At 41.2% G+C, this 25,415-nt stretch overlaps 2 protein-coding genes across 2 annotated transcripts in view; one reads left to right on the top strand and one right to left on the bottom strand.

Moving 5' to 3' along the window:
* Positions 1–24,458, bottom strand: LOC147224404 (uncharacterized). Its single transcript, XM_086164994.1, has 32 exons — positions 24,269–24,458; positions 23,849–24,072; positions 23,062–23,223; positions 22,291–22,470; positions 21,977–22,097; positions 21,729–21,821; positions 20,184–20,382; positions 19,917–20,079; positions 18,733–18,921; positions 18,455–18,629; positions 17,477–17,607; positions 15,669–15,845; positions 15,349–15,479; positions 15,088–15,245; positions 13,850–14,077; positions 11,693–12,034; positions 11,466–11,614; positions 11,100–11,349; positions 9,449–9,619; positions 9,173–9,330; positions 8,848–8,988; positions 8,363–8,504; positions 8,057–8,202; positions 7,694–7,819; positions 7,340–7,529; positions 6,768–6,839; positions 5,100–5,159; positions 4,906–5,022; positions 4,443–4,591; positions 4,099–4,185; positions 681–827; positions 1–603 (listed from the first exon to the last, which is right to left on the bottom strand). The coding sequence occupies exons 1-32, from the start codon at positions 24,456–24,458 to the stop codon at positions 430–432; spliced, it is 5,142 nt and encodes a 1,713-aa protein (XP_086021120.1). The 3' UTR covers positions 1–429.
* LOC147224405 (uncharacterized) overlaps positions 18,826–25,415 on the top strand; it is a 9,701-nt gene continuing 3,111 nt past the window's right edge. The window contains exon 1 of the mRNA XM_086164771.1: positions 18,826–18,844. The gene's annotated coding sequence lies outside the window, so the exon portion shown is untranslated. The remainder of the gene's footprint in view (positions 18,845–25,415) is intronic.

Below are 25,415 nucleotides of genomic sequence, written 5' to 3' on the forward strand. Positions count from 1 at the left end.
GTTGCACAAAGGAGACATTGTCAAAGACATTTCATACGTGTTTTTTATACGCTCTTTTAATCATTTAATCACTGCACATGGACAGATCAAATGGAAGTTTTCTTTATTCAGCCGATGTGGTTTTGTTCTTTCTTAGGTGCAAAACATGTCTGTTTGAAAAGCACTTCAAGATGGTAAATCAGAGACATTCCTCCAAGCCTATAAGGTGCCTGGACACCACGGTCTAAAAAAACCCAGACCCTGTTGAAAATATGTGAAACAACTCTGCCTGCTCTCTGGTTTCTACTGGAAGCAACAACACTCTTGCTTGTCTTAGTGACCAAAATTCAAATGAAATCAGAAAATGTTAGGATCATGTCCAACTGGTAAAATGTGTTGCAGAAAATCCCACTGAGATTTTTTTTTTTTTTTCATCAGAAGAAAGCAGCTTTAATTCTTATGCTTTTGGGGAGTGATTGGAGTGTAAGGGGCGGAGATGTTCCCCTTTAAATCAGCCAGAGGGATCTCTTTGTTGTGCACTGACGCACCCAAATTGGCTGCCCGTGAAGGCGGGGGGGAGTCCGGTCCAGCATGAAACAACTGTTCAAGACATTTCTCCAGCATCTATGATTTCAATTCAGACAAAAAAATATATATCAATTGAAGACATTTGAAAATGATAAGGATTGTCTTTTCAGTACCTTAAAGAAAAGCCTCTGGAATATAGGATTGGAATCAGCACTCATGTCTTTAACTTGAACATGGGACAGGCAGTGGAGGAGGAGGAGGGAAAAGCCTCCAACCGACTGGAGCCTCTGGCGCCGGACAAAGAGGGTCTCATCTGCTTCCTGTCAACAAGAACCTCTCTCACAATCATCTGAGTTATTCCAAGTTACATATTGGTACCCGCCTAAGATATACACCTTGTATAGTTGGTATATATAAACATGTATGAGAAGAGATCTCAATGCGTAGAAAATTGAATCTTTTTTTTTCCCCCACCCATTCTGGCATCTTTTAAATCTGCAACTTCATCATCATCCTACATTGAGACCTTTAAAACACATATTCCTTGGGAGGAGCGGGCATTAAATGAAAAGCTTTGCTTCACTTTCTCTGATTAGAAATTGGAAACTTTCAGCCAAGAGTCAAACAAAAAGTACACGGTCATAAAACATATGCTATCGTGAGCTTCAATGCCCATTTATAAACTAAAAATCTCCTAACAAACTCGTAGTTACATGACGGAACTCGTAGTCAATTCTAGTCGATGTTGAGACAAACATAATGAAATCACGGTCTGCTTTCCGTTAGTAGATGATGTACAGACACAAGGATGTAATTAGATTTTGAAAACTATGCAGTCATAACTGTTTGCCGAGCCATATGGTAAAGTGTTTACTTAGAGAGTCTAAATAAGATCTAGAGCTGGTGTTACCCGAGGCCCCCCATCCCCACCCCCACTCCAAATCCAGGAATTTGGGGCCTCAGAAACTTCCCCCAGCAACACATTTTATTGCAGCAAGGCCGGGGAATGAAACGGGTTTGGAATTTCTGTCTGCTTTCTCTTTTAATTGGCATCTGACCCACTCTTCATGAACAAGGGGGTGGGGTGGCACAGCGTGGAAGAACTTTCTAGAGATCGAAATGTGTGCAAGCATGTTGGAATGAGTAAACTTGATGAAGGATGTTTTAAAGCAACGACTGTTGTGTCTACCTCTAACCCATACCAGCGCTGTGCATGTAAAAACTGTGTTAAACCAACTGCCCCTTTGCAGCCATACACACCACAGGTGCAATTAATCCGAAAACAAAGTGTTGTGGATGCATTACCCTGACACTGTGAAGTAAGTCATAAGAGTAAGTCGTCTGCCCTCCGTCTGGGTGCAAGTGATATGGCTACTTGCCACAAAATCCTTAAATCCTTAATCCTTAAAGCAGGAGGAAATTGTCCTAATAAGTAACTTTATTCTGCCATAAGGTTGATGAAGTCCCATTTAAGATCAAATGTGAATGACAGCGGACAATGAGGGCTTGTTAAGGCATTGCTTATCCTTTTACTTGTAGGGCTTTTGCTTGTTGCACTTTTGAATAATTTAGAATGGTGGGGGGGATTTTAAGATGACGGAAAGCCATTAAATGCATGCAAAGAAGATATTTACTTAAAATCCACGTCTGGAAAGGGAAAGTGTAAGGGTTTGTTTAGTATATTCTTCTTTTCATTTTATCAAGTGTTTTAGTTTTGCACTTCAAACAGCAGTTCAGACATGTCCACAAAATGATTCAATATTTACTTGTGATGCTCTTCTTCATTCATCTTCTTCCCCACAAATACAATCTTTATGAATAGATTTTTTAAAATCGTACCTTGTTTTGGAATTCGTTGGATGGATCGTAAAAAGACACTCGTGAGCTTTTAAGGTTTAATTTAGTTGCACAAGGCGGTCATTTTGACCTATACGGCATTTGAGGATTAGATAAAGAAGATGGATTAATATAAGTATTTCAGGTCAACGGTCCGTAAGAGCGATGGAAAGGATGGAAAAGAGATGAAGAAATTTGTGCAATCATGTCGGAATGGGTGGAGGAAAAGAGTATCAGCCAGAATGAAAGGTGGTGGTGAGAGGAGCCATGTTGTTTGGTTTAGAGCAGGGGTGTCAAACACACGGCCCACGGGCCGGGATCGGCCCGCAACAAGGCTCGATCAGGCCCGCAGGTTAATTTGAAAGAGAAAAAATACATAAAAGGCAAGGACTTAATTAAAATGTCATTATCAAAACAGAGAAAAGTAGATAAAGAGTGTAGAATTTTCCAAGAAAAATGGACTACGTCCTATTTATTTACGGAGATGCACGGGAAACCTTTGTGCTCGTTGCGTTTGCATCCAATTTCGGTATTTCAGGAATATAATAGTCGGCGCCACTACGAGACTCATAACAGCGAAAAATATGACAGCTTTCAAGGACAACCGAGAAGATATAAGATCAACGAATTGCTGGCGGGTCTGAGGAAACAGCAGTCCACTTTCACCCATAGCCGAGAAATCAATGAAGCAGCAGTAAAAGCCAGTGACCTAATTGTTATCGATAATGTGCAATTTAATGTTAGTCAGCAGCTTCACTACAAAGAGTATGGTGGAATTCTACTGTTCATGCAACTCCATACATTTTCAGTATGTACTGTATGTGTATGCATGTTTCATGTATGAAGTTTACACATTTACAGGACAGGTGAATACTTTCCTCCTTACACACTTAATAGCACTCTCTTTTGTTTGTAAGGTGTAGGCAGGAATTCAATTTAGATTTTATATGCACATGTGTAAATGGTTTCAAAATCACTTTCTTTATAAGTCTCGTCTAATCTTAAAGTGCATTACTATATTTTTTAATACAAATAACTTGTTAAAGTTTAGTGCCTTTGTACGATCAGTGGGATGGGTTGCAATGCATACATGTGAATGATAAAAGTAAATTACACGTTTGTCTAAGGAAATATGAGGTGTTTCATGAAATGTTTTGTAAAAGGATTGTTCATTGAATTCCAAGATTTTCCTAATGTCCTTGTACTCCTTTACACCAAAAGAGAGGAAAGACATGATATTTTGGTTATTTATTGCTGAGTATGCTATCATTTTAATGGTCCGGCCCACTTGACATCCACCCTATGCCGTATGTGGCCCGCGATGAGAAATGAGTTTGACACCCCTGCTTTAGAGACACTAAGAAAAGACGGGGCAGAGATGGAGACAGCAGAGACAAAGATGTTGAGGATCTGTGGTGTGGGGATGTGGTGGACCAGAGAGGAGATATACAGGTATGGATGGAGGGAAACAGGATATGAAGTTAAACAGCGGCAGATGATTGGCAGGGAAAACCCCTGAATTGGATAGCCAGAGAGGAAATTAATAAGAGGGCATTTAATTTGATGTATTTTTTTAAAGCTTTGGATAATTTCGGGTATAATTTGAGTTTTTTTTTTTATATAAAATTTTGTGATTTTTTAAAAAATATTTTTTATTTTCATTCCTTTTTTCGAACCCTGTTATTGGGGTGTCTCTGCAAGCAACTCGCAACCGAACGCTGAATCGTTAACAGACACACAGAGATTTACATTTACCTCGTAAAAGAAGGAATTTCTGAAGGCGTTGTCGGAGTAGTTGTTTTTTGGGAGACTTACTGCGATCTGGATTGAAATGGCGGGAGTCTATGAGGAGGAGAGACCAAAAATGTTAGTATGATTTGTATTAATTGTTGATGCCAAAAGAGATTTAAAAAGGAAGTCATTGAGAAGAGATAAAAAAAGATTACATAAATACAAACTGAAAAAAAGACAAGGTAGCATTCAGCTTGATATTTAAGGGTGATTTGGATCCTCTCACTGAATATCTTTTAATCTGTGCAGATGTTCATGAGGAATCACAGTTAACTGACTTCCACTGTGTGTCAAACTTTCTCACATACCAGTTTTAGAGCATGCAGTGTGTCTATCAGGGAAAGCCCGTGTTGATAAACCAGTAGCTCTTCGGGGTTGAGAGTGGATGTATCCCAAGGGATCAGCTCACCCTCACATTCCCACTGGCATTCGAGCGCATCCATAAAAGTATTATTGTCTTTATATAGACAAAAAAGACAGCAAGAAATTTAGGAATCACTCCAATCGCTATCAGGAGACTAGAAAAGCAAGTGTCGAAAACTATGGCAATACGAGCTTGGGACCTTTAAGCGTGTTGTATAAATACATCATTAGGATCGTTTTGGGTCTTTATCAGGCTGCGTTACTATTAACCTTTGAACACACTCAGCATATCTGAATTATCAGTATATGTATGACAACGAGTTTAACATATGTCTGACAGTTTGAACTAGAGGTGCCTGCAGCTGTCACTCAGCTAAACACGAACAGCTGCATGTTCGCTATACCAACCAGCAAGGTCTTTCACGGTGAACCCTGCTCTACTCCCATAGTACTTCAGCTGTAGCTCGACATCCTTCAACAACTTGAAAAGGGGAGAAATCGCTAGCAGTGCGGGCCATTTGTCCTCTAGGGAATAAGAACACAAAGTTACACAACACCAGTTCCATGATGTAATTACGTGTAATTTTTCATCATTATCCTACCTGGTATTACAGGGACAAGTATATGTGTAGGAGGAGCGCACACTCCCTGAGGTTGTTTCTCTATAAAACACATTAAAAATCTGTGTAAAAAGTGCTATTTTTATCTTGAATAACTGAAGCAATTTATGATTCTTTGCCATAAAGGTCAAATGTAACATTGCACAACAGCAATGTACACAATGCAATGGTGCATATGCAACATAAGTGCTAAGCATACTTCAAACATGGGAGGCGTAGGTTTAGAGCACATCTAAGCGGATTTGAAACTGGATTATGACATAGATTGTGACCACATATTTGCATTTGTTTTCCTGAACAGGAGACACGTGTTTCATCATGCAGTCATAGTGGACTCGCGTGGATGCAGTTGGAGAACACACGGAAAATGCATGCATGCTATCAAGGTACCGTTCAAAACATAAAGTATTGGGTAAGTAAAGTGAAAGAAACAAGCACTGACATTGTCATTACATGAGCAAATCCAAGCTCCAAGTATGACGAATAAGTAATGGAGACGGTACTTTCCAAAGCAATGCACTTTGATGAAAAACTGTTTCCATTTACGCTAAATTCCAAAATCAGCCGGCGTCACTAATGCAGTCAGTACCCACGCAATTATTTCAAATGAAAGCATTGGAAATCTTAGTGTTGTGTTACGCTCAGGCCCAGAGAGGATGTGAGATGGAAGCCAAAAGTAGAGTGCAGCTTGAAAGAAAGTTGATGGTAAGCTGCAACTCTGCCAACAAAGTATCCCTTTAAAAATAAGCTCTTGCATCGATGTGGGTCAAAATGCCCCTGTTGGGATACGAGATCCAAATAATGTCAAGATACGTTCTCATTGTGATCGGTTTGTGTTTTTTAATAACAGCAAGTATCCATGAGGTCTGGATTCTTCAACCTGGCTGTGAGCCTCTGCATTTTGGGTTTGAGGGGTTTAAATTATCAGTCTCGTCTGCTTGTAACTCAGGACTCAGGCGGTGGGATCAATAAGCCAGAAAATAACAGCGCAACAAAACATGAATTTAGTCGAACACTCCGGAGTGTCATTCAGCCCCATCTCATTACGGGCTGACGGCCAGAGGAAATGGGTTGTCTTTGCGAGAAGGGTGTCGGCAGCGAGCTAGCCCGCCAAGCCATGATTCCAGTAAAGAGCATTGGTCGGCCCTCTTTAAAGACTTTGGGGAGATTCCTTGGAAAGCACTTACTGTCAGAACACTTTGGCTCTGTACAACCCAGATCAATTCTGTCTCACCAATCAGCAGGTTATTTGTCATCAAACTTCTCCCAAGATACATTACCGTCACTACACTTCTACACTTCAGTAATGCTCTTAACTTTACAAGGCCTTTTTTTGTTGTTGTTGTTGTTTAAGCATTGGGCACTGAACTTTTCTCATTTCCAAACTGAACTTTTACAACAACTTCTGAATCTGAAACCTATTTTTAACATAAAAGAAAAGTCTGTTTTCTAATTACTTACTGATTATGTTCGCCAGAAAAATGAAAAAATAATGAGAACAATCATCTAAAGAAGAAATAATATCCTTCCTGCTCTTGGAGTTTACTTATTCACAATCCACTGTCCTTTATAAACATTTCAACACGATCAACACTTGTTTACACACACATATGTGTGCGTGTGTTATCATTTGGCCGTCAGTGAACATACCTTTCAACACTGGCACAGAGGCTGTCCAGACCCCAGTGGATGTTTCCATACGGTTTGGGTCTTGTGACAAAGCTAGAAAGACAAATGTGAGAAACCGAAATAAGAACTCAAATATAAGTGATAAAGATGCAAAGGTTTTTTTTTTGTTTTTTTTTAGATACTTAATGTGTCTATTATATCATTCATTCATTCTCTACGTAGCTTATCCAGCGATCGTCAGGTGAGAGACTGCAGCTCAAATTAGACCAGTCACCAGTTGATAACAGGGTCGCATAAAGAGTCAAACAGCCATTCCCTCCCTCATTTACACATCTGGGTAATTCAACGTCTCCAGTTTAACCTACTGCGTGTTTTTGGACCCGACATGCATTTGCCCCATATGGGGAGAACATGCAAACTCCACATTGAAAGGAGTTTCAAACCAGGGAGCTTTTTGCTGTCAGGCTAAAGCGAAAACCACCGCACAACCGTGCCGTGGTTGTGTCTACTTTTGTATCAGATTTTTCCAGCCAATATATCACAGTGTTGATTATCTTGTGTATGAGTAGAAGTTTCCGTGACTTATTGGGTACCAGAGAGGTGCTGGAGGCAAGAGTCAGGGCAAAGGCTGGAAGCTTGTTTATTTTCCAAGTGCTGGTTCAGCCTCTCAAGGAGAGTCAAAGCCTTCTGTTGGAATAAACTCGAGGCCCTCACAGTTGGTTTGCTTCGGCTGCACCCGGCCAGGCCATATTCCTTGCACCAAACATCCTGACTCAAAATTGCCTGGGTAAACAAATGGTGAATGGTGACTCAGAACGACACAAATGAGAGTAGTAATAACCATCTAAAATGAGTTCATCATCTAAAAAACAGGGTTGCGTTATGAAGATGCATAAATGTTTACATTTGAATTCAGGTGACCTGTTTATTTCCGTGAGGATTCTGACCTGAGCCATGTCTGCGCGAAGCTTAGAAAGGTGCCTGACAAAATGTATTGTTTCAAGGGCTGTCTCCAACTCTGTCTGCCTGGAGAAACACTCCTCCTGCAGCTCTCTCCATCTCATTTCTCTTATCTAGATGACAAACAGAAATACAGGCTCTTGCTGTTCGAAGCACTGAGATTTTTTTTGCATCTAAAAAACAATGACACACTGCTACACATAAACTCATAGATTTATCGAATTACAGTTTTTACAGATTTTTCAAAGTTAGTTTCAACCGGCAGGTCTGTCAACATGAACACCATCTCTATTGCTTCATTCATCTGTTCTCCCAAATATGGACAAGAGAGCATTTATTCTAAGCATTACATGGTGGCTTGTTGCCCAGTCTCCTCTTTGCGATGTCCATTTTTCTCGGTCTTCCTGCAGCTGCTCCATATATATGTCCAATCTATCGAGTCCTGACATCAGCTCTGCATGCCACACACTCTGCTGAGTCCACTCACTTTCATCACCTGCACAAATAAAGTAAGAAGTGCACTCCCAAACGCTGTCAACTGAAAATGAACTATGCATCATAATTAGAATATGGATTAAGCACAAAGGAATATAACTATAGTGTGTGTCATGACTGAAATGTCTATGTTCACTCTGCCAGACAGCAGACCAGTTTACCTTGCATTAAGATGTGCACTACATTTGGAGGCAGCATCGTAGTCAAGTTGCTGCAATGAACAGCTCTCCTCTGGGCTTCGGCCTGTGCTGCATCCTGCATCTGTGCAGCTGCTCTCTTCAGCTGCCTCCCTGGCCAATGAACCTACAACAGATACATACGATAACCTCATATGGAGAGGGGAAGCAAAAACATACATGCAGTCGCAAAAACATTGAAAGACAAAAATAAATATTTGGATAGACACACACAAATTGCTAATTGAAGTAAATGGTATTAGGGACTCTCAGACATTATCAATTGGCTCTCTTACAACACCAGGATATGAAAGCATCCACCAAACACTTCCCAACACTGTTTACATTCCTTCAGTGACTTCCTCACATTAAAATGTGCCTGGCCTTTTAAATCCCTCCTCTGACATTTGGACTTTACTCTGTGACACCCCGCCCCAACCCCCCAAAACCTACACATTTCCCCTTCTCACCTGATAAGAGGTTGTATCTGTGACTCCATGAAGACACTGGAATAGAGCTTTGTCCAAATCGGAGGTTGTATTTTCCTCCCACTGTGTCTGCTTCTGCCAGTAAATGTTTCTGACACTCAGCTCCCTCTGCAGCGCCTCTATCTTGCATACAGTCCCATCAAGAAAAGAACTTAAATCAGTCTCCTCATACCATTGTCATGATATTTAAAGGCTACTTAAAAGAAAATTGGGGTATAAAACCTTGTTTCACTGCAATGTAAAAACAATAACATTAGAAACATCATCTAGTCTAGTGGCTGCATAACTTTCTGTTCTATTCCCTTACCTGTGCACTGTGGGTTTGATCTCCCATTGCAAACCAATATGATGCCGTGACAGGAACAATAGAATTTTTGAATACATCCAGTCTGGCTCCGACCACTGGAGCCAACAACCCTGTTACTGGGTCAACTGTCTGAGATCCATAACGGATCGCCACTAAGCCTGTGGACAGAAAGAATACAAAACAGGATAGCAAGTATATTTAACGTGCTTTGAAAGTGGATTAAAGTTAACTTTGCGTGATTGAAATTGTGCTATCTGAGATTACTTTCCAAAATACCTTTTCCATTTGGGTCCTCCATGGTTCCTGCCAGAGGCATATTTATTCCAGATACAATGTCTGTTTCATACCCCAAGACAGGTACATTAATGCCTGACCCCATGGGGTCGGGATATTCCAACCCCAGCAATGCTGGCACACCTGTTTCTGAACCTGAAACAGGCATCTGCCCTAATAGGATCAAATGGGAAAAAGATAACAAGTTAGAAAGTCAAAGGACAAACATTTATTTCTTAAAACATTCCCATGCAGTTTGTAAGTTGTTAAATGATGCTCATAGCTAAAATATAATGACTATTTACAATAAGGTTCCATGAAAACAAAACATGATGCATGCTAAAGGTTGTGTATAGCTCTGCATTAAACCTTTAACTCTGCAAGGGCAGAAATATGGTCTTGTAACAGGTGAACTTTAATTAAAAAGTTCATCTTACACACTAGGCACTATATGGTATGAAACTCACATTAGTTTATTTTGCCTCTGCTTGAATATATAATATCAAGATAGGGTATGACAATCTTCTTTCATTTGTTGTTGTCTTCCTCCTGTTCTCTGTTCCCGCGTCTCAAACCCAACTACATCCTGAGACAAAAACTGGTGCACCCCAGGACAAAACACCCAGGCATAAGATTGAGAATGTGGAGTATGCTGTCACGTGCACTGAGGATTATGATGAGCAACCTCCGCACAAACATGGCCCAACACAGGAGAGCCACCACTTCAGGACAGGACTCCGCTGTCTACCTACACCTGAAGAACAAGGGCCATTCATTTGAAAACAGCAATGACCATATTCTGGCCAGAGAAGACAGAAATTTTGAGAGAGGAGTCAAAGAAGCCATCTTTGTCAAAACAGAAAAACCACCTCTGAACAGAAGAGGGGGCCTAAGACAAAACCTTTCTCAAATGTATAAGGCTGGGATCAACACCAAAACGGATCTGCACACACGGACCAGGCCCTTCTGCACCCTCCAAACAACTAGAAAAGATTCACCACCAGAACCAGCCCCTAGTAACTTCCACATGAGCCTCAGTTCATGTAAACCAACAGGTTTCACTCCGTTGTTTAGCTTTTCCTTTTCACATTTCAATCAATGTAAGTCCCCAAAAGTTGCAAGCAACACCCCATTAGTATAACAAACCCCTAAGACCTAGTTTCTGTTGATCAACTCTTCCATTTTCATAACAAGCCCCCCTAACCCAGACCCGCCCAGAACCCTGGCAGTTATATTCGGAAACTCCCCACAGGTCATTACAACTGAATTAACCTCTCGGATGAGGGGTGAAATGTCCTCGAGTGAAGAAATTCAAATTCCGTTGCCAAAACATGAAGATTTCCATGGCTTATTTTAAATGGTTAAAAAAATTTGGATAGTTTTGTAGGGAAATAAGCCCTTTTCATTCTGCATTAATCAAGTCCATTTCTGAAAGCAGCACAGAGGACGAAAGCCAGAGGCAGGATAGAACCGAACCCTCAAACAGGAGGATAGCATCATCGTACAGCCAGTCACACCAGTGCAGTTGTTTTATCATTTCCAGAGGTCCAAATTTAATTGGCACCAGGGCGGAATTGAATAAAACAGTGATTATGATGATCGTCCTGAAGAAAACTCGCTTAAATTTTTATATTTTGGATTCAGATTTCCTTACCGAGGCTCCCCCCGTCCTGTTGAACACCTTCAGCCCAGCCCAAGACAATCTCCAGCCTGGTTTGTAGCTGCAGGTGGGAGAGCTGACTGTTTCCCCACTGCTGCTCAAGTTCCTTTGCAGTAACGGAGAGATGATCCTGCACACAATTTGAAGGCTCCAGTCGCTCCCGAGTCTCTGGATTCAGGTCTGACTCCCATCCCCCAGTTAGTCTCCTCAGGAGCTCTACGACTTTTAACATAACTGCGAGAACCTGGTTTGCAGTAAAACCCAGTGATTGGTTTCAGTTGGGTCCCCAGTGTTATTATATTTTCTGCACATTTTTAGTATTTTACTGAAATTCAAAATCACACTTTGTCAATCAGACACCTTGCTGTCTAGAAATGCCTGGTGGCCCCCAGTCCTTGGCACCAGTTGCCCCGCTTGCAGGCTGGCCCCACCCACTTTCACCATTCGTCCACTAAGAGGTTCAATGAAGAACTCGCCCAGCAGGACTCCACCTACGGGCACAACAGCTCCTGCGTGAACACACAGCAAACATTCAGCGCTTGAGCTTTCATGACGCCGGCATAGGTTGCTGTGGAGACAACGCCAACCTGTCATTGGATCGAGGCTGACTCCAACAGTGAGCACAACTTGCCCGGTCCTGGGGTCCAACATGGGATATCCAATTTGTATAGGCTGCAAGATGCAGGTGATGGGACAGATGTGCACCCCTCCTAGTGGGTAGACCAGTCCATTCTGGGGGTGGATTGTCACAGCCAGAATAGGGACTGGGACCCCAGTTTCTGGATCTGCCATAGGTGCGTTCAGTTGTAGTTTTTGGCCCGGTCTCAGGCTCCTGAGGCGGATGCTTGGCAGAGATTGGTCGCAGTTTCCAGAGGTCGGGTATGGAATGAAAGGAATGAGCGGATTATCCCACTTCTGGTTCGTGTTTCCTTGAAAAAAACATTAAAATGATAGAACTGTTTCAGGGATAGGTCCAGTCATGGCACACAAATGGATCACCAATATTGTGTATGACATAGTTTATGGTGGTTTATCCCACCTTCACTTCAACAACATTCTGTTTATTAGCAGATGCTGAAGTTATATTCCTTAAAATAATTTCATAATGTAAATAAAGTGGTGGAAAAATTCACAAAAATGACTAGAGGCATTGAATTTGACCAAAGGTTGGCAAAATCTTTGGTCAAATTTGTCACCAAAGCTTATTTGAATCTTGTTGGCCTAATTCTATTCTATCAGCATCAAAATATTTAAATATACATTTTTACTTGATACTAGTGTAGTGTTTTTGTGTCGTGTGAACATTTTAGTGTCTAAAAACCTATTTTTGTAAATTAAAAAAATGTTGGCTGTAATTATGATGAGCAATAGCAAGTAATTAGCCGGTGCTGCTAGCTAGCGACAGGCAGTCATTTAATTCACTTCAATGTCAGCAGGCAGCAGCAGAAGGTGGCTAATCACCTTGTTAAGACAACACAAGTAAGTGACGGAGAAGCTTTTGAAAAGGAAAAATAAGAACTCCAACCTGGGCCATGGACAAAAGTAAGAAGGGCCTTAGTATGATTAGTGGTCAAAAGAAAGCAAAGGGGGTGAGCTAGGGGTTCTACAGCGAAAACTATCTTTCGTGTGGATTTGCTGTCAAAGAGGGCACTGTGCTGAGGAAAGGCAATCATATGGTGCCATAGTACTAACACAAAATTTTAATGTCATCTGTAAAAAAAATACTCGTCAAAACATCCATCAAAACATGGATGTTAGCAATCTCTGTCGCCTGATTGAAAACACAGAGAAACAGGCAACATTAATTATAAAAACCTCAAAGATGAATCAGAGCCGTTCAAGCTAGCTACCTAGCTTGTAGCCAAATCGCAACAGACATTACTACCTGCTGGCAAAGCCATTGTAAGCAAGATGCTCAGCCATAGTAAATAATATCACGTAAATAGCTAAAGTCCTACTTTTATAACACAATTGTCAGACTTACATATGCACACAAAAGTGTTGTTTTTTGATAAAATGCGCATCAATGGGAAATTTTAAATTATTATACTTTATTAATCCCTTGTGGGATGAGCCGACAAATATGAGTGGATAAGCTCACAGGCTCTTGGCTAACTAGCGTTTTGTGGGTGAGGGCGCCGACAGAGAGAAAACCAATTTTGCTTGTCTTTGGCAGAAAAGAAACCGCAGATGAGGACATTTTTCGGGTCACGTCGGAGTATCTTGAGCAAGATGGATTTCAGTTGGAAAACTGCACAAGTGTCTCCACTGCCTGGGTGCACCAAGGGCACTCTTAGCAGGGTGAAGGAGCGAAACCCAGGTGTAAAGACAAAAAAACTTGTTCAGAGGAGACAGATGTTCACGTCATATCTCTGTAAGTCGAGCTTCTCAAGCATGATTGCTATAGAGACTTAAAACAGGCTAAGAGCTGTCAAGGAAGGACTTCATGTGTGTCTTTCTTCAAATCCTACCAGGACATCAGCGTTGTGTTCATCTAACACGCCCAAGTTTCACTATGGGTGAGTACAAATCTTAAAAAAAAATTGAGACTTTTTCATCATTATGTATACTGTTTTAGGCTACAGTGTCATTTTGTAACAGTTATTGATTGGTGGTGTGCTGCGGGATTCTTTCATGTAAAAACTGCAGTGGCTCAAAACAAGGTTGAAACACACTGCTTTATTGTCATGTTTAAATCTTCCTTTAAAATACTATTAATTCACTGCTGCTCACATGTTAGATACCTTCACATAAATCAGTTGTACACACTAGAGTAGAGCTGTCTGGATCGTAAGCTATGTTCCCAGCAATGGGCATAACTCGTCCGGTCTGCGGGTGCAGAAAAAAATCAGGGGGCACTGCAGTGGTGTGACCACTATTCAGCAGCATGTGGCCGTGGCCTTTAGGTGAGATGAGGTGTGTAACTGAATCATAGTGAACTGCTTGGCATACATATAGGGATCCATCAGGACCTGGCGTGAAACAAAAGAAAACACCATGGTGAGAATAATCAAACTCAGAGTGAGCCAGGCTGTGTTTGCTGAAATGAAGTGCAGTCACATGCTGGAAGAAGAGCTCGTCTTTTTGAATGTTATTTTAAAATGGACATTAGTGTACATGGTCGTGCAGAAAATTATACTTCAATCTTCTCGGGGAGTTTTTTTCTCAAGGGGAATTTCTTGTTTAATTTTTGATGGTTTGTTTCAGACAGTATTTCAAAATGTATTTTTCTCACGTATTTTATTTCATTTATTTTCTGCATGCTCTGCCTATGACTCGCAAACACAAATGAGGACATGAGAGATGGCAGATGACATCCTGTTACTAAAATGAAGAGTTCAGTGACAGTGCAGCCACTTTAACTGTATATTTGGCCCGCAAATGACGCAGTATTTCATACAGGCCCTATTGTATTATAGCAGAGACCCAGAGAACTGCATACAGGGCCCATTGTTCTCGCCATAACAACACGTTAGAATCATTTCATGGAGAGAATGGAGAAGACACAAATTTGAGCTGGTCCTAAAGCTGCATCGCTTATTGTGGCTGTTATCATAGTAAATGGTTTTTGACTGTTTTCTCATCTAAGCTATTTTTACTTACTGGCACAAATTGGGCAAGCATTGCTGAATAAAGAAAAATGTTTGCAATGGTCATGATACGATAATCTATTTTCTACTTGTAACATATTTTTATTTGTAGTAGTAGTCGTAGTATTGTTGTTGCAGTTGTTGTTATAATAATAATAATTATCAATATTATTATTGGTCGTAGTAGTAGTAGTAGTAGTAGTAGAAGTAGTAGAAGGAGTAATAGTAGTAGTAGTAGTAGTATAGTAGTATTATGATTATCATTGTTGTAATGATTATCATCATTATCGTCATGTTTTGTTCCATTTCACATATTTTCCAGTAGATGGTGTTGTTTGTCTAACATTTGAGAGGCCGGCAAGAAGAATCTTTGAACAAGGTTAAAACATCACCAAATATGCAGTCTTTAGTCAGCACAGTTCCAGTATCAGGGCAGAGCAACTTGGCCCCTGTGCCCTCGCCCAACAATCCCCAAGCTCCCTGCCGCTGGCACTCTGCTGCCACCAGCTGCCCCATTTCATCGACCAAGAGCTTAAACCTGTGGATCATACTGAAGATAGAAAGGCGATTTGAAAAAAGACAGACTCTGAATCTTCTTTGCTTCTATTTCTTCTAATATTCAGCCCACAAGTTTAGAAAAAAAACCTGGTTACTTTCGATGCTGCTGTTCATGTGGCATCTCGTCATTGCTGTAAACCTTGCCCATTAGTCTGGTGCACTCTCTGAATTTGGCCATGAAAACAGTATGGACACTCAGTTGGGTTTGCTGTTCTTGTCTCAAAACCTGATGAACACCAAAAACATGAAATACTTGGTTAAAGTTTATTCTTTGCAACATCGTGTTTTAAAAGCGGTGACACCGGTAACATAACATTGAGGGATGTCTGGATACATAAATTGCTGGACTTTATCAGTTTAGCATGCATTCCCGTCATCATGTGGCATGTATGGAAATGACAAAACCCATAAAAACCTGCAGCTGAGTGTGAAGCAGACTCTTCAACTGTGCTGCCAGAGACTTTCTTCGCTCCACCTCCCTCTCTACTTCCCTCCTTATCTTCTCACAGCCATCCTCTACTTTCGGCTCTGTGATCAGGCATGGGTGGAGTAGCTGTAGTTTCTCAAGCAAACCTCTGTATAGCTGCTTTACCTAGATATCCACATGCAAAAAAATGCATTGACATCTTAATAAGAGCTAATCTCCTTATAAAGGTAATCAGATCACACATCCCACGCCACCCTTGTGTCGGTTGCACAAAAATATCAGATGCTGATGAAACATCTGCGTATTATGGGATAACACAGAAGCGCAAGATGGGCGATCTCTCCTTTCCAAAATTGTCCTGAGGGCTGAAACAATGATCTCAGTGTCACACAGCAGCCAGCAATTTGGAGGCGTAAACAGGAAGGTCACAGATGTCTGTGGGGCGCAGATCAGTCCCAAGCAGGATATCCAATCTTTTTGGATATAATGATTGGTATATATTAAAAAGGGACAATGGCAGGTTAAAGTGAATAGGTGGTAAATACATGAAATGAATGAATTTGTGAGCGTTGGAGTGCGATCATTTGTCCTAATGCATTACATTAGCTCGTCTTGGTCTCCTCCCTTGTATTCAGACAACCTGGAGCCTCAATAAGCCACATTATCCATTTTCCAACAATGGCATACAATAAAAGCCCGAGGCTGCTGTGACAAAAATAACATAAGTAGGAATTCAATAAGAAGGCCAACGTTGGCCTCCGCAACTGCAATGGAGAACCGCACATCTAAAGTTTAGTGCATTTCAGATCCAATTTGCTCCCTGTGACCATAACTGGTATTTTGAAACACAAAGAATCTCATTTTACTGTTCAGATTCTGATTCTCATTCATCAGAATCTAATAACCTGATTATTTTTGTAAAAATGGATATTTGGTAAGTGACAACAAAATGAAAATGGAGGTCAATGGCCGTAGTCATGGAATAAACATGTTGGAGCAAAAATTTCCAATCAGCAACTCAACTATCAAATCACTGTTTTGAAAGAAGAAAAACGAATAGCTGCCTTTTTTTATGCTTCAAAGGGTTACCGGAATGTTGTCATTATTACAACTACTTTACAGAAAATGTGCTATATCCCAAATCTGATGTGATATCAACCATATTATGATTCAGGTTGTTGATAACCAGATAACCATTATGATATGTTGGCTAGATAAACATTCCACTTATGTAGCCCTTTCAAACCCTGTGGTTTCAAAGCGTTTTACACTTGATTGCAGTCTCCCTTTCACACACACACTCACACACCAATTGCTGGGGAGCAACTTGGTTTGGAGTGTTTTGGCCCAAGCACACTTTCATATGTAGACGGAATTAGCCGGGAATTTGAACTGATAAGCCGCTAAATCTACCAACTGAGCCACAGCTGCCCCCGGATAGTTATCGGGGGTCAACCCAGTAAACTAGCATTGGACGCAAGCATGATATTACGAAATAGCCTTCTGGTTTTAAGCAGGCTTGACGGAAAAAAAAAAACGAGCATTGTCATGTTCTTTTATGGTGCATTTAAGATGCATAGCCTAGTTTGCACTAGAGATTGGCATTAATCTCGGCCCTCGGGCTGCAGTCAGATGTTTTTGTACCTATGGTCCATAACAGAAAATCATAGTTATGGAAATTGTTTGCCAGAAGCATACTTTAATATTCATACCTTTTGCTGTTAGCTTAAGTATCATAGGATATTATACATTGAGTTGTGTGATTATCAGTATAATATATAGTATAAGCTGCAGACCTCAGTGGTTAGCTCTCCAAGCCTTGTGGTGACTGACAGACTCTGTTTGAGCAAGAGGCTGTAGAAAATGCTACTGCTGAAAGCCTCCAGATCCACCTGGTGTTCATAGTCCCAGAAGTCCTCCGTGGTATCTATTCAGACAAAGACACTGATGGATCACTAAAATCAATTATTAAAAATAACTAAAATAGCACAAAATCTATCTTTATTAATAGACACATACACTCACCTTGCATCTAAACTTTTTGGGGGCTTTGCCATAACCAGTTGCTTTCATTATAACTTGTTATCTATGATATTTATATTTTTTCAGTACTACATTGTAGCGCTTATAGCATCCAAATTTTATCTTCTATACATTTGAAACGTACGCCAGTATTGACAAGTTGACTTTGACAATACTATTTTGAAAGCTTGAACCAGTGTTATAAGCCTGCATGCCATCTTAGGTGCATTGTCTAATGTTCTGTCACAGAATAAGCACGTAATGTTGTAAAAGTCAAACTTGAAAGCATTTCTGGCAAGGGTTAAACAGTTTCCTGTTGTCAGGGTTTAATCCTTTCAATAATGTAATAATGTAACAATGAGTATGCAATTGTTGAGGGGATTTCTCAGGTCACCTGACATTTGGAATGTTGACTTTTACTTTCCCTGCACGTGATATCAGCTATAGTACATGAGCCTTTTCAAGGGTAATTGGTTGGGTGGGACCCAAGGGTCAGTGTGTTACATAAGAAGTCACAAGGGTCTTCCCAAACAAGAGAGTCAGTGTGTGTTTCCACGTGCTCCTATGAGTGTGTAATGCAGGTGCATTAGCTCACATGGTATAGAATGTGTTTGATCGCATGTTATGTAACACAATGACCTCAGGGCTGTCAATGAATGAGCTGTGCAAGTGTGTATATGGCATGTGTGTGTGTGGTTGTGTGCGTGTCTTTGTCTGTGTCTGTCTGTCTGTGTCTGAGTGTGTGTCTCCACCTGGTTGAATGGTACTGCGTGTCATTATGGCTTGTTGGTTTCTGTGAGTCTTCATTTGTGAAATCACTCGTGAACCTTTGGATGCATAGTCATCCATGCGGTAGGTCAACTGCAACAAGTGATACCGTGCTTTGATTGGCTTCTTCTCAGGCCAACCGTACTCATGGAAAAGAATCTACAAGTAGAGAACAATGGCATTAATGTGTTAATTATTGCTTTCATAAATAGACATGGCATTAATGTGTGTGTGTGGTTTTTTTTTTGCTTTTAAGACTAACCAAAAGTGTCACACATAGGCAGAGGATGACCGCAGCACAGAAAAGCAGCCCCCACATCACGGGCCATTCAGGCCGCAGTAACAGATTTCTTCTCCTGCTGATTCCAATTCTGGTAAGATGTTGAGGAGTTGGGGGGAAAAAGGGCCCGGGCTCATAACACTGGCCTCCTGTGGGCATCACCCGCACATACTGAGTGACAATAGTAATAGGGATATTTAGAGTCATACAGTGAAGTTAATTCAGTGACAATATTGCAATTATATCTCACCATATTTGCAATGATTGATCAATTATAAACACTCTTGTAGTAGTTAAATATGAATTTTATCTTCCAGACAATGTCAAAAATAAAGCCTCACATTAGCACAGAGAACACAAAAATGGCAGACCTGCAGTTGCTCGAGTGTGAAACCTTTCCATAAGCTCAAATTCTTCTTATATCTTATCTGTTTTGACTATATTCCCTCTTCACATTGATAAAATTACCAACAAAGACACAGTATTTCAGTCCTTTTTGGATGAAAGGTTGTAAGAATAAATGCTGGTAAACCATGCAGTAGTGAGGACAACCAAATGTATTGAAAAACATTTCCACCCCACTACTCACATACCATGCATGATTCCCAAAAGGACCCAAGACTAGAGAGATCTACCAGATGTACATGGTGTAAACAAATGTCAAGCTTTTCCAGTAGTTATTCTTCAGTGATGGGAGGAAATGAGACAGAAGAGTATTTATAAGTTATACTTGACAGCATGTGGGTTATCTTGAACCAAAATTTTCATTATTGTTGTCACCTCTTAGTTTCCTAACCCTTCACAGCTCCACAACATGCCCACAAATTTATTGCTTTTACCGCCAGCATGTCTTTTTCAAGACCACAACTGCTTCTCTCCATCCATTCGCTGTTCTCCCTGTCCTTTTAGCATAAACGGTCCTTCCTCTTAGCTTTCAAAACATTTCTTGCCAAGGACAAACACAAGAACCCCCACAGTTTTTCCCTGCAGCTACTGAACCAGCACTGCCCTCAACCCCAGGTGGGATGTAAGAACTGACCCTGGTTCTTTCAACTCATTAACTCCGCAGACTGTTTCAACCTGAACATTGCAGGAGGTTATCGTATATGAAAAACTGACAGAAGAAAAAGTTTAATGTATGAACAGCGGGATTTCAATTTACCTACCAAGTGTTTGTGCTGTTGGCTGCTCAGTGCAAACACATACACCCCAGGCTGATCAAAGATTACTGGAAAGAACTTAGCAGGTGTCCAAGTGAAAGTCATTTCATCTTTTAGTTTTCTAAAGGCCCCCCAGTCAAAATCTGCGTTGGTGTTGTATAGGTTGTCCCTGATGGACACAGCACACAGAACACAGCAGTTTCGGCCCCTGAGTCACAGAAAATCAACACATAATGGATCAAATGAAATGCAAGCAAATAGCGGCTGACTTACACGTCATACTGAGGATAGTGATGTGTGTCAGCAGTGAATAGTACAATATTCCCCAATCGGAGACACATTGTTGGGTTCAAAATTCCGGCAGCACTTGTCTCTTCGGATTCTTCTGTGATCCTGCTGCTTGAGAGAATATCTGAACCTCCAGGACTGATACTTGCAATTGTACTGACCTCTTGTGGGAAAGTAGAATGGTCTCCTGCAACAACAGTAAAAGACACTTTTAACCCTTGATAAATATTTACTATCTCCGTTTCATTTATTAAGCATTATTTTCGTAACAAAGGCAACTACAGAGGAGTAAAGTTGGAGTCATGAAATGAAGTTAGCGGAATGAGAAGTGGGAGCTCGACTATGGGCAGAGGTTTAGTTTCATGCCAAGAAATAATACTACAGATGCAGTGTTTGCTTTGAGAATGCTGATAATGAAGTACAGAGAAGGTCAGAGGGAGCTGCATCGTGCCTCGTAGATCTAAAAAAAAGCGTACGACGGGGTGCCAAGAAAGGAACTGTGGTTGAATGAGGAGGTCTGGAGTGACAGGGAAGTATATCAGCATGGTGCAGGACATGTATGACAGCTGTAAGACAGTGCTGAGGTGTGACGTAGGGGGTGGCAGAGGAGCTCAAAGTGGAGGTGGGAGTGCATCAGGGTTCAACTCTGAGCGCCCTCTCGTTTGCTGTGGTGATGGCTGACAGATGACATTAGACAGGAATCACCATGGACTATGATGTTTGCAGATGACGGTGTGATCTGTAGTAAAAGACTGTTCCGGAAAATCTAGAGAGGAGAAGACGTGCCCAGAATGCATGTGAATGAGAGAGACCTGGGTGAAACCCTCAGGCTACAAGAATTGCAGATAAAGAAGATGGAGGATTTTAAGTACAAAGGATCAACAGCACTGTTCCAGCATTCTCTGCACACAGAAAATCTATGCTGCGCACAACATAATATCCAAGCTAAACTGTAAATTAAATAAGTGTGTTTAATTTATTTACAGTTCTGCTTTTTTGTGCGCAGAGAACACTAGAGCTGTGTGTGATTGCGCACATGCCCAGTTTAGAGGGAACAGTGATCAACAGTAAAGCGCAAGTGAAGAGGTGAATAAATGTATGCAAGTAGGTTGAAATAGGTGGAGGAATATTAGAGTATCATAAAAAAAACTATATCAGCCTGAATTAACGGACGGAAAAGGTAGCAGGCAGAGCTGGGAGCAACACAGATTATGTTGAGGTTCTCTTCAGGGTTGAGGAGGATGGGTAAACTCAGGAATGAGTCCATCAGAGGACTGAGATGGTTTGGACATACACACAGGAGGGAGCGGGAAGATGTGGGCAGAAAGATGCTGAGGTTGGAACTCAGAGAGGAGATGTATGGATCGAGTGAAAGACGCCATGAAATCAGTGTAAGGATGCAGAGGAGAGGGTTAAAGGGAGGCAGATGATCAACCGCGAGGATCCCTGAAAGAGCAGCTGAAACGAGAGAAAAAGAACATTATTTTTATGATATTGTGATTTGAGATGGCAGTGTAATGTTTGACAGACCGTCTGAGCTCCGTGTGTCCTGCTGTTTGGGGGCTGAAAACAGCTCCTCAAGTTGTTTTGGAATGTCACCAAGGAGGCCCAGGAAGCCCAACTCTGCAGAACACAGCAACAAATGGAGAATAAATGGACGATCATTGTTGGAATCTTTGTGTGTGTGTGTGTGTGTGTGTGTGTGTGTGTGTGTGTGTGTGTGTGTGTGTGTGTGTGTGTGTGTGTGTGTGTGTGTGTGTGTGTGTGTGTGTCTGCACCAGTTGTCTGAACAATGTAAACTGGATGTGAAGAATTAATGCTGCTGCTGAAAAGCAGATTCCTCTGGAAGTCCCACTGTTTAAAAACTGTATCCAGTACGCTGCTTGAGATGCCTGATACCTGCAAACATGCACACACACACACACACACGCACTATGAATTAGCATTAACTGGGCACTGCAACAGGAGAAGAGCTTATGGTTTTACTGGTGGTTCAATTAAAAAAAATGCCTTGTAGGAGGGCTTGTTTGACCTTTTTTTTTTTTCTTCCATGCACAAATGTTTTGATGTACATAGAGGAGCACTGGCTCACCTGGCCATCACGGCTCCAGATCAGCTTCTTTTCTCCTCTTGGTAAGAACCTGAGGTTCAGTTCACTTGCAGGCCTGTTTCTGCACAGACCCCCACATGCAGCTCTTCCTGGAGGCTCTCTGCACACACAAAGGCCAAGCTCTCCACTATAACCCTCGAAATCCTCAGCAGATTGGCACACCTGGGAAAAATTTTATTCATTATTTTTTATTGCATTTCATTTTATTTTATTTTTTGGTATAAGATATTACATATTCTACGATTTTTTTTTTCCATAAGTTAATGTTTAAAAACAAATTCATTCATTGTCAACCCCGACTTAATTTGATTGTGAACATGTTACTAGGTGAGAGGTCATTTGTGCCAAAGTCTTGCATGTAAACTATGACAAAGCATACAGTTCAGGGGGAAAGCTGCTTCTGGTAGATGGTTACAAGAATCAGTTGACAGTTAAATATTAAATGATATAGCTAGTACAGCTACACTTAAACTCCTGTTGGGATTATTGGAAGAAAGGGCAAAGACATCTAGGTTGTATTCATCAGGCTTGTCAATGATTGATTATTTTCTCAGTTCTGTAAACATATCACATTTTACATCCGTGGTCCTTCATAAACAATTCGAGCTTCATTCAAAAAAAGGTGTTCAGAATGAAATTTCCTGTCAGAGATGTGTCAACTTGCAAACGATATGCCGATTACCTTTGCTCTAATTTTTGTGCCTATGTGCGTGCGTGTATGTGCACGCATGTGTGCGCACGCAAGAGCTTTACCTGCTGCTTACAATAAAGTGACCATTGATATTGGTCCAGACAGTCTCCATACTGTGTACGTGTTTTTCCGTCCCTGCAGACATTGTATAGTTTGTGGACACAGGCATCTTTGTCTTTGGCAGGTTGGTAGCCGAGGGTGCACAGGCACTGGCCATCACTGACCTGCTGAAAAAAGGCAACCCAATTCCAAAAGGTTATTTGTATCATTAAATACATTTGCAGGTTTGTTCCTTATATCCATCAGTTTGGTTCCATACATTAATTTATATTATTTTATGGAGTGCAATCATTGTCAATTTCAATTTTGTATGTGTATTCTCATCTAGACGTGTGCTCGCCTATTTTTATTTTTCGATCATCAGCTTTCATACCAACAGCAATGCTATGATGGGGAAAACTATCTATTTGCTTTGTGAGGTCATCGCCCAGGCATAATTCATCAAAAAAGGAAACAGGACCTTCCTGTGAGGGAAACTTGAGCCAGCTCTCTTTCAGCTTGAAGCTACAGATTGTTTGGTCTAAGGTATCAGAGAGATAGCGATAAAGCTGCTCTCGTGATAGTGCAGTTAATACCACGTCCTACCGTACACACACAAATTCAACACAAAGAGTCATAGGCTAGAAAGACTCTTCAGAATTTATGTAGCATGTAGTGCCAAGGTGACAAAAAAACATGTCCTTTAGGGTTAGAGGTGTCGAAGAGTTGGGCGAGCACAAGAGAAGGAACCTTAACTTTCACATATTCACTGCATGTTCCCACCACTGTACATTTTACATGTCATTTGACCTGGAAAGTCTGTCCTGCTCCAGGGCAAAGGCAGGTGTCCTGGCCGGGTAGCGGCTGCTGAGCCACAGGGCCACACGGCAAAGAGGACGACAGCCCTGGCCTGTGACAGTAATGGTGAGGAGGACACTTCAGACAGCTGTCCATGGATATCCCATCGGTTGTCGGACCATAGGTTCCTTTTGGACAAGGGATCGGTGTGAAGCTGCCCAATGGGCAGTAGAAACCTAACATAAACAATCGTAAACATAGTTTTGTAGCTGTCTGCTGCTTTCCACTTGGACTAATATGTGTTGTTTTTGGTTACCTATAGTACGTTTCTTTATACTAGCTCGTTATTGGGTTAAAGTAAAATAAAATAGCATGACACCCAGATAATGAAATTTCAATTATATCTGAGGACGAAAGAACCCAGAGTCATACCTGGCTGACAGGGTGGCTTCTCCTGAACATGTTGAGTGAAGTTGTCTCCATTACCACAGTTAAGAAGAGCAGATACAAACATCCACCACAGACTCTTGAAGTTCTCACAGTGTGGCCTCAGCATTGTTGTCAAGACCACCTGCAGCGGAGGACTGGTGAGCCAGTGACCCAATTTCTTGCTATTCTCCATCATATCCAAATTATTGTTGAGCTGCTACACCCAATTGTTAAAAAAAAAACCCTATGAGCTGCAGCCCTATAAACATCACCTGATCTATCCTTTTGTAAACTGCAAGGAAAGAGTGGGGGAGTCTGAGTAACTTTCAATTGTGTGCTGAATGATTTATCAGGTCTGAAGGTAAGGTGACAGCAACAGTGCAGGGACTGGTGGCCGGTTGAAAGCGCGAAGGGCGCACAGAGTCCCTGGTAGTGCAGGATCAAATAACAGTATTTGTTCTCCTCAAACCTAACATGAAACTGATTAGTGATGCGGTTCTCAGTGTATCATCACAGCTTTGCTTTACAGGAACCAGCGATTAAAATTCACTTTTAGATTTGGCTCCGGTTACTACAGTGATACACTGTATACGTATAAGGATTAATGCAAGACAGACGCGCGTTCAGATTGAACCGTGCTATTCTGCGTAATTGTCAGATGCTTCTTTTCAGAAGGGAGAAAAAGTAGTCACAGAGCTCATTATCCATCTGTATCAATTTAATGTGAGTTTTACAAGAAATCAGTCAGTGAGGTGTCTGCTTTCTCTCAGCTGCAGTGGGACTGACCGGAGTTTCCCCCAAATCATCCAAATCACATTTGACAGATTTGGCACAACAGTAATGTCTGTATTCACCCTTTTTTTTCCGGTGAGCAGTTTAAATCAGCTTCAAACTGATGCGCAAACAGGTCATAATATTTGGAAATAAGGACTTTTGCTGGTACTTTTAAAGAAACTCAATCCTTTGATATTTGAGAGAAGCCCTGCAGTCATTTTCTCCGAAGAAAACGGGTATTCAAAACCATACAGTTTGGGCGGACAAAATATGCAGCAAGCTCGACAAAACCAGGCTTGTTTGTTTGTGTGTTTTATCTACCTTGAGTTTCTGCTGAGGTTGGAGGTGACGGCTGACTTGTACAGCAGAAAGCAAA

Source organism: Fistularia commersonii, chromosome 18 (genome assembly GCF_037954325.1).
Source record: "Fistularia commersonii isolate RoL2024-O1a breed Wild chromosome 18, RoL_Fcom_v1.0, whole genome shotgun sequence".
Lineage (NCBI taxonomy): Eukaryota > Metazoa > Chordata > Actinopteri > Syngnathiformes > Fistulariidae > Fistularia > Fistularia commersonii.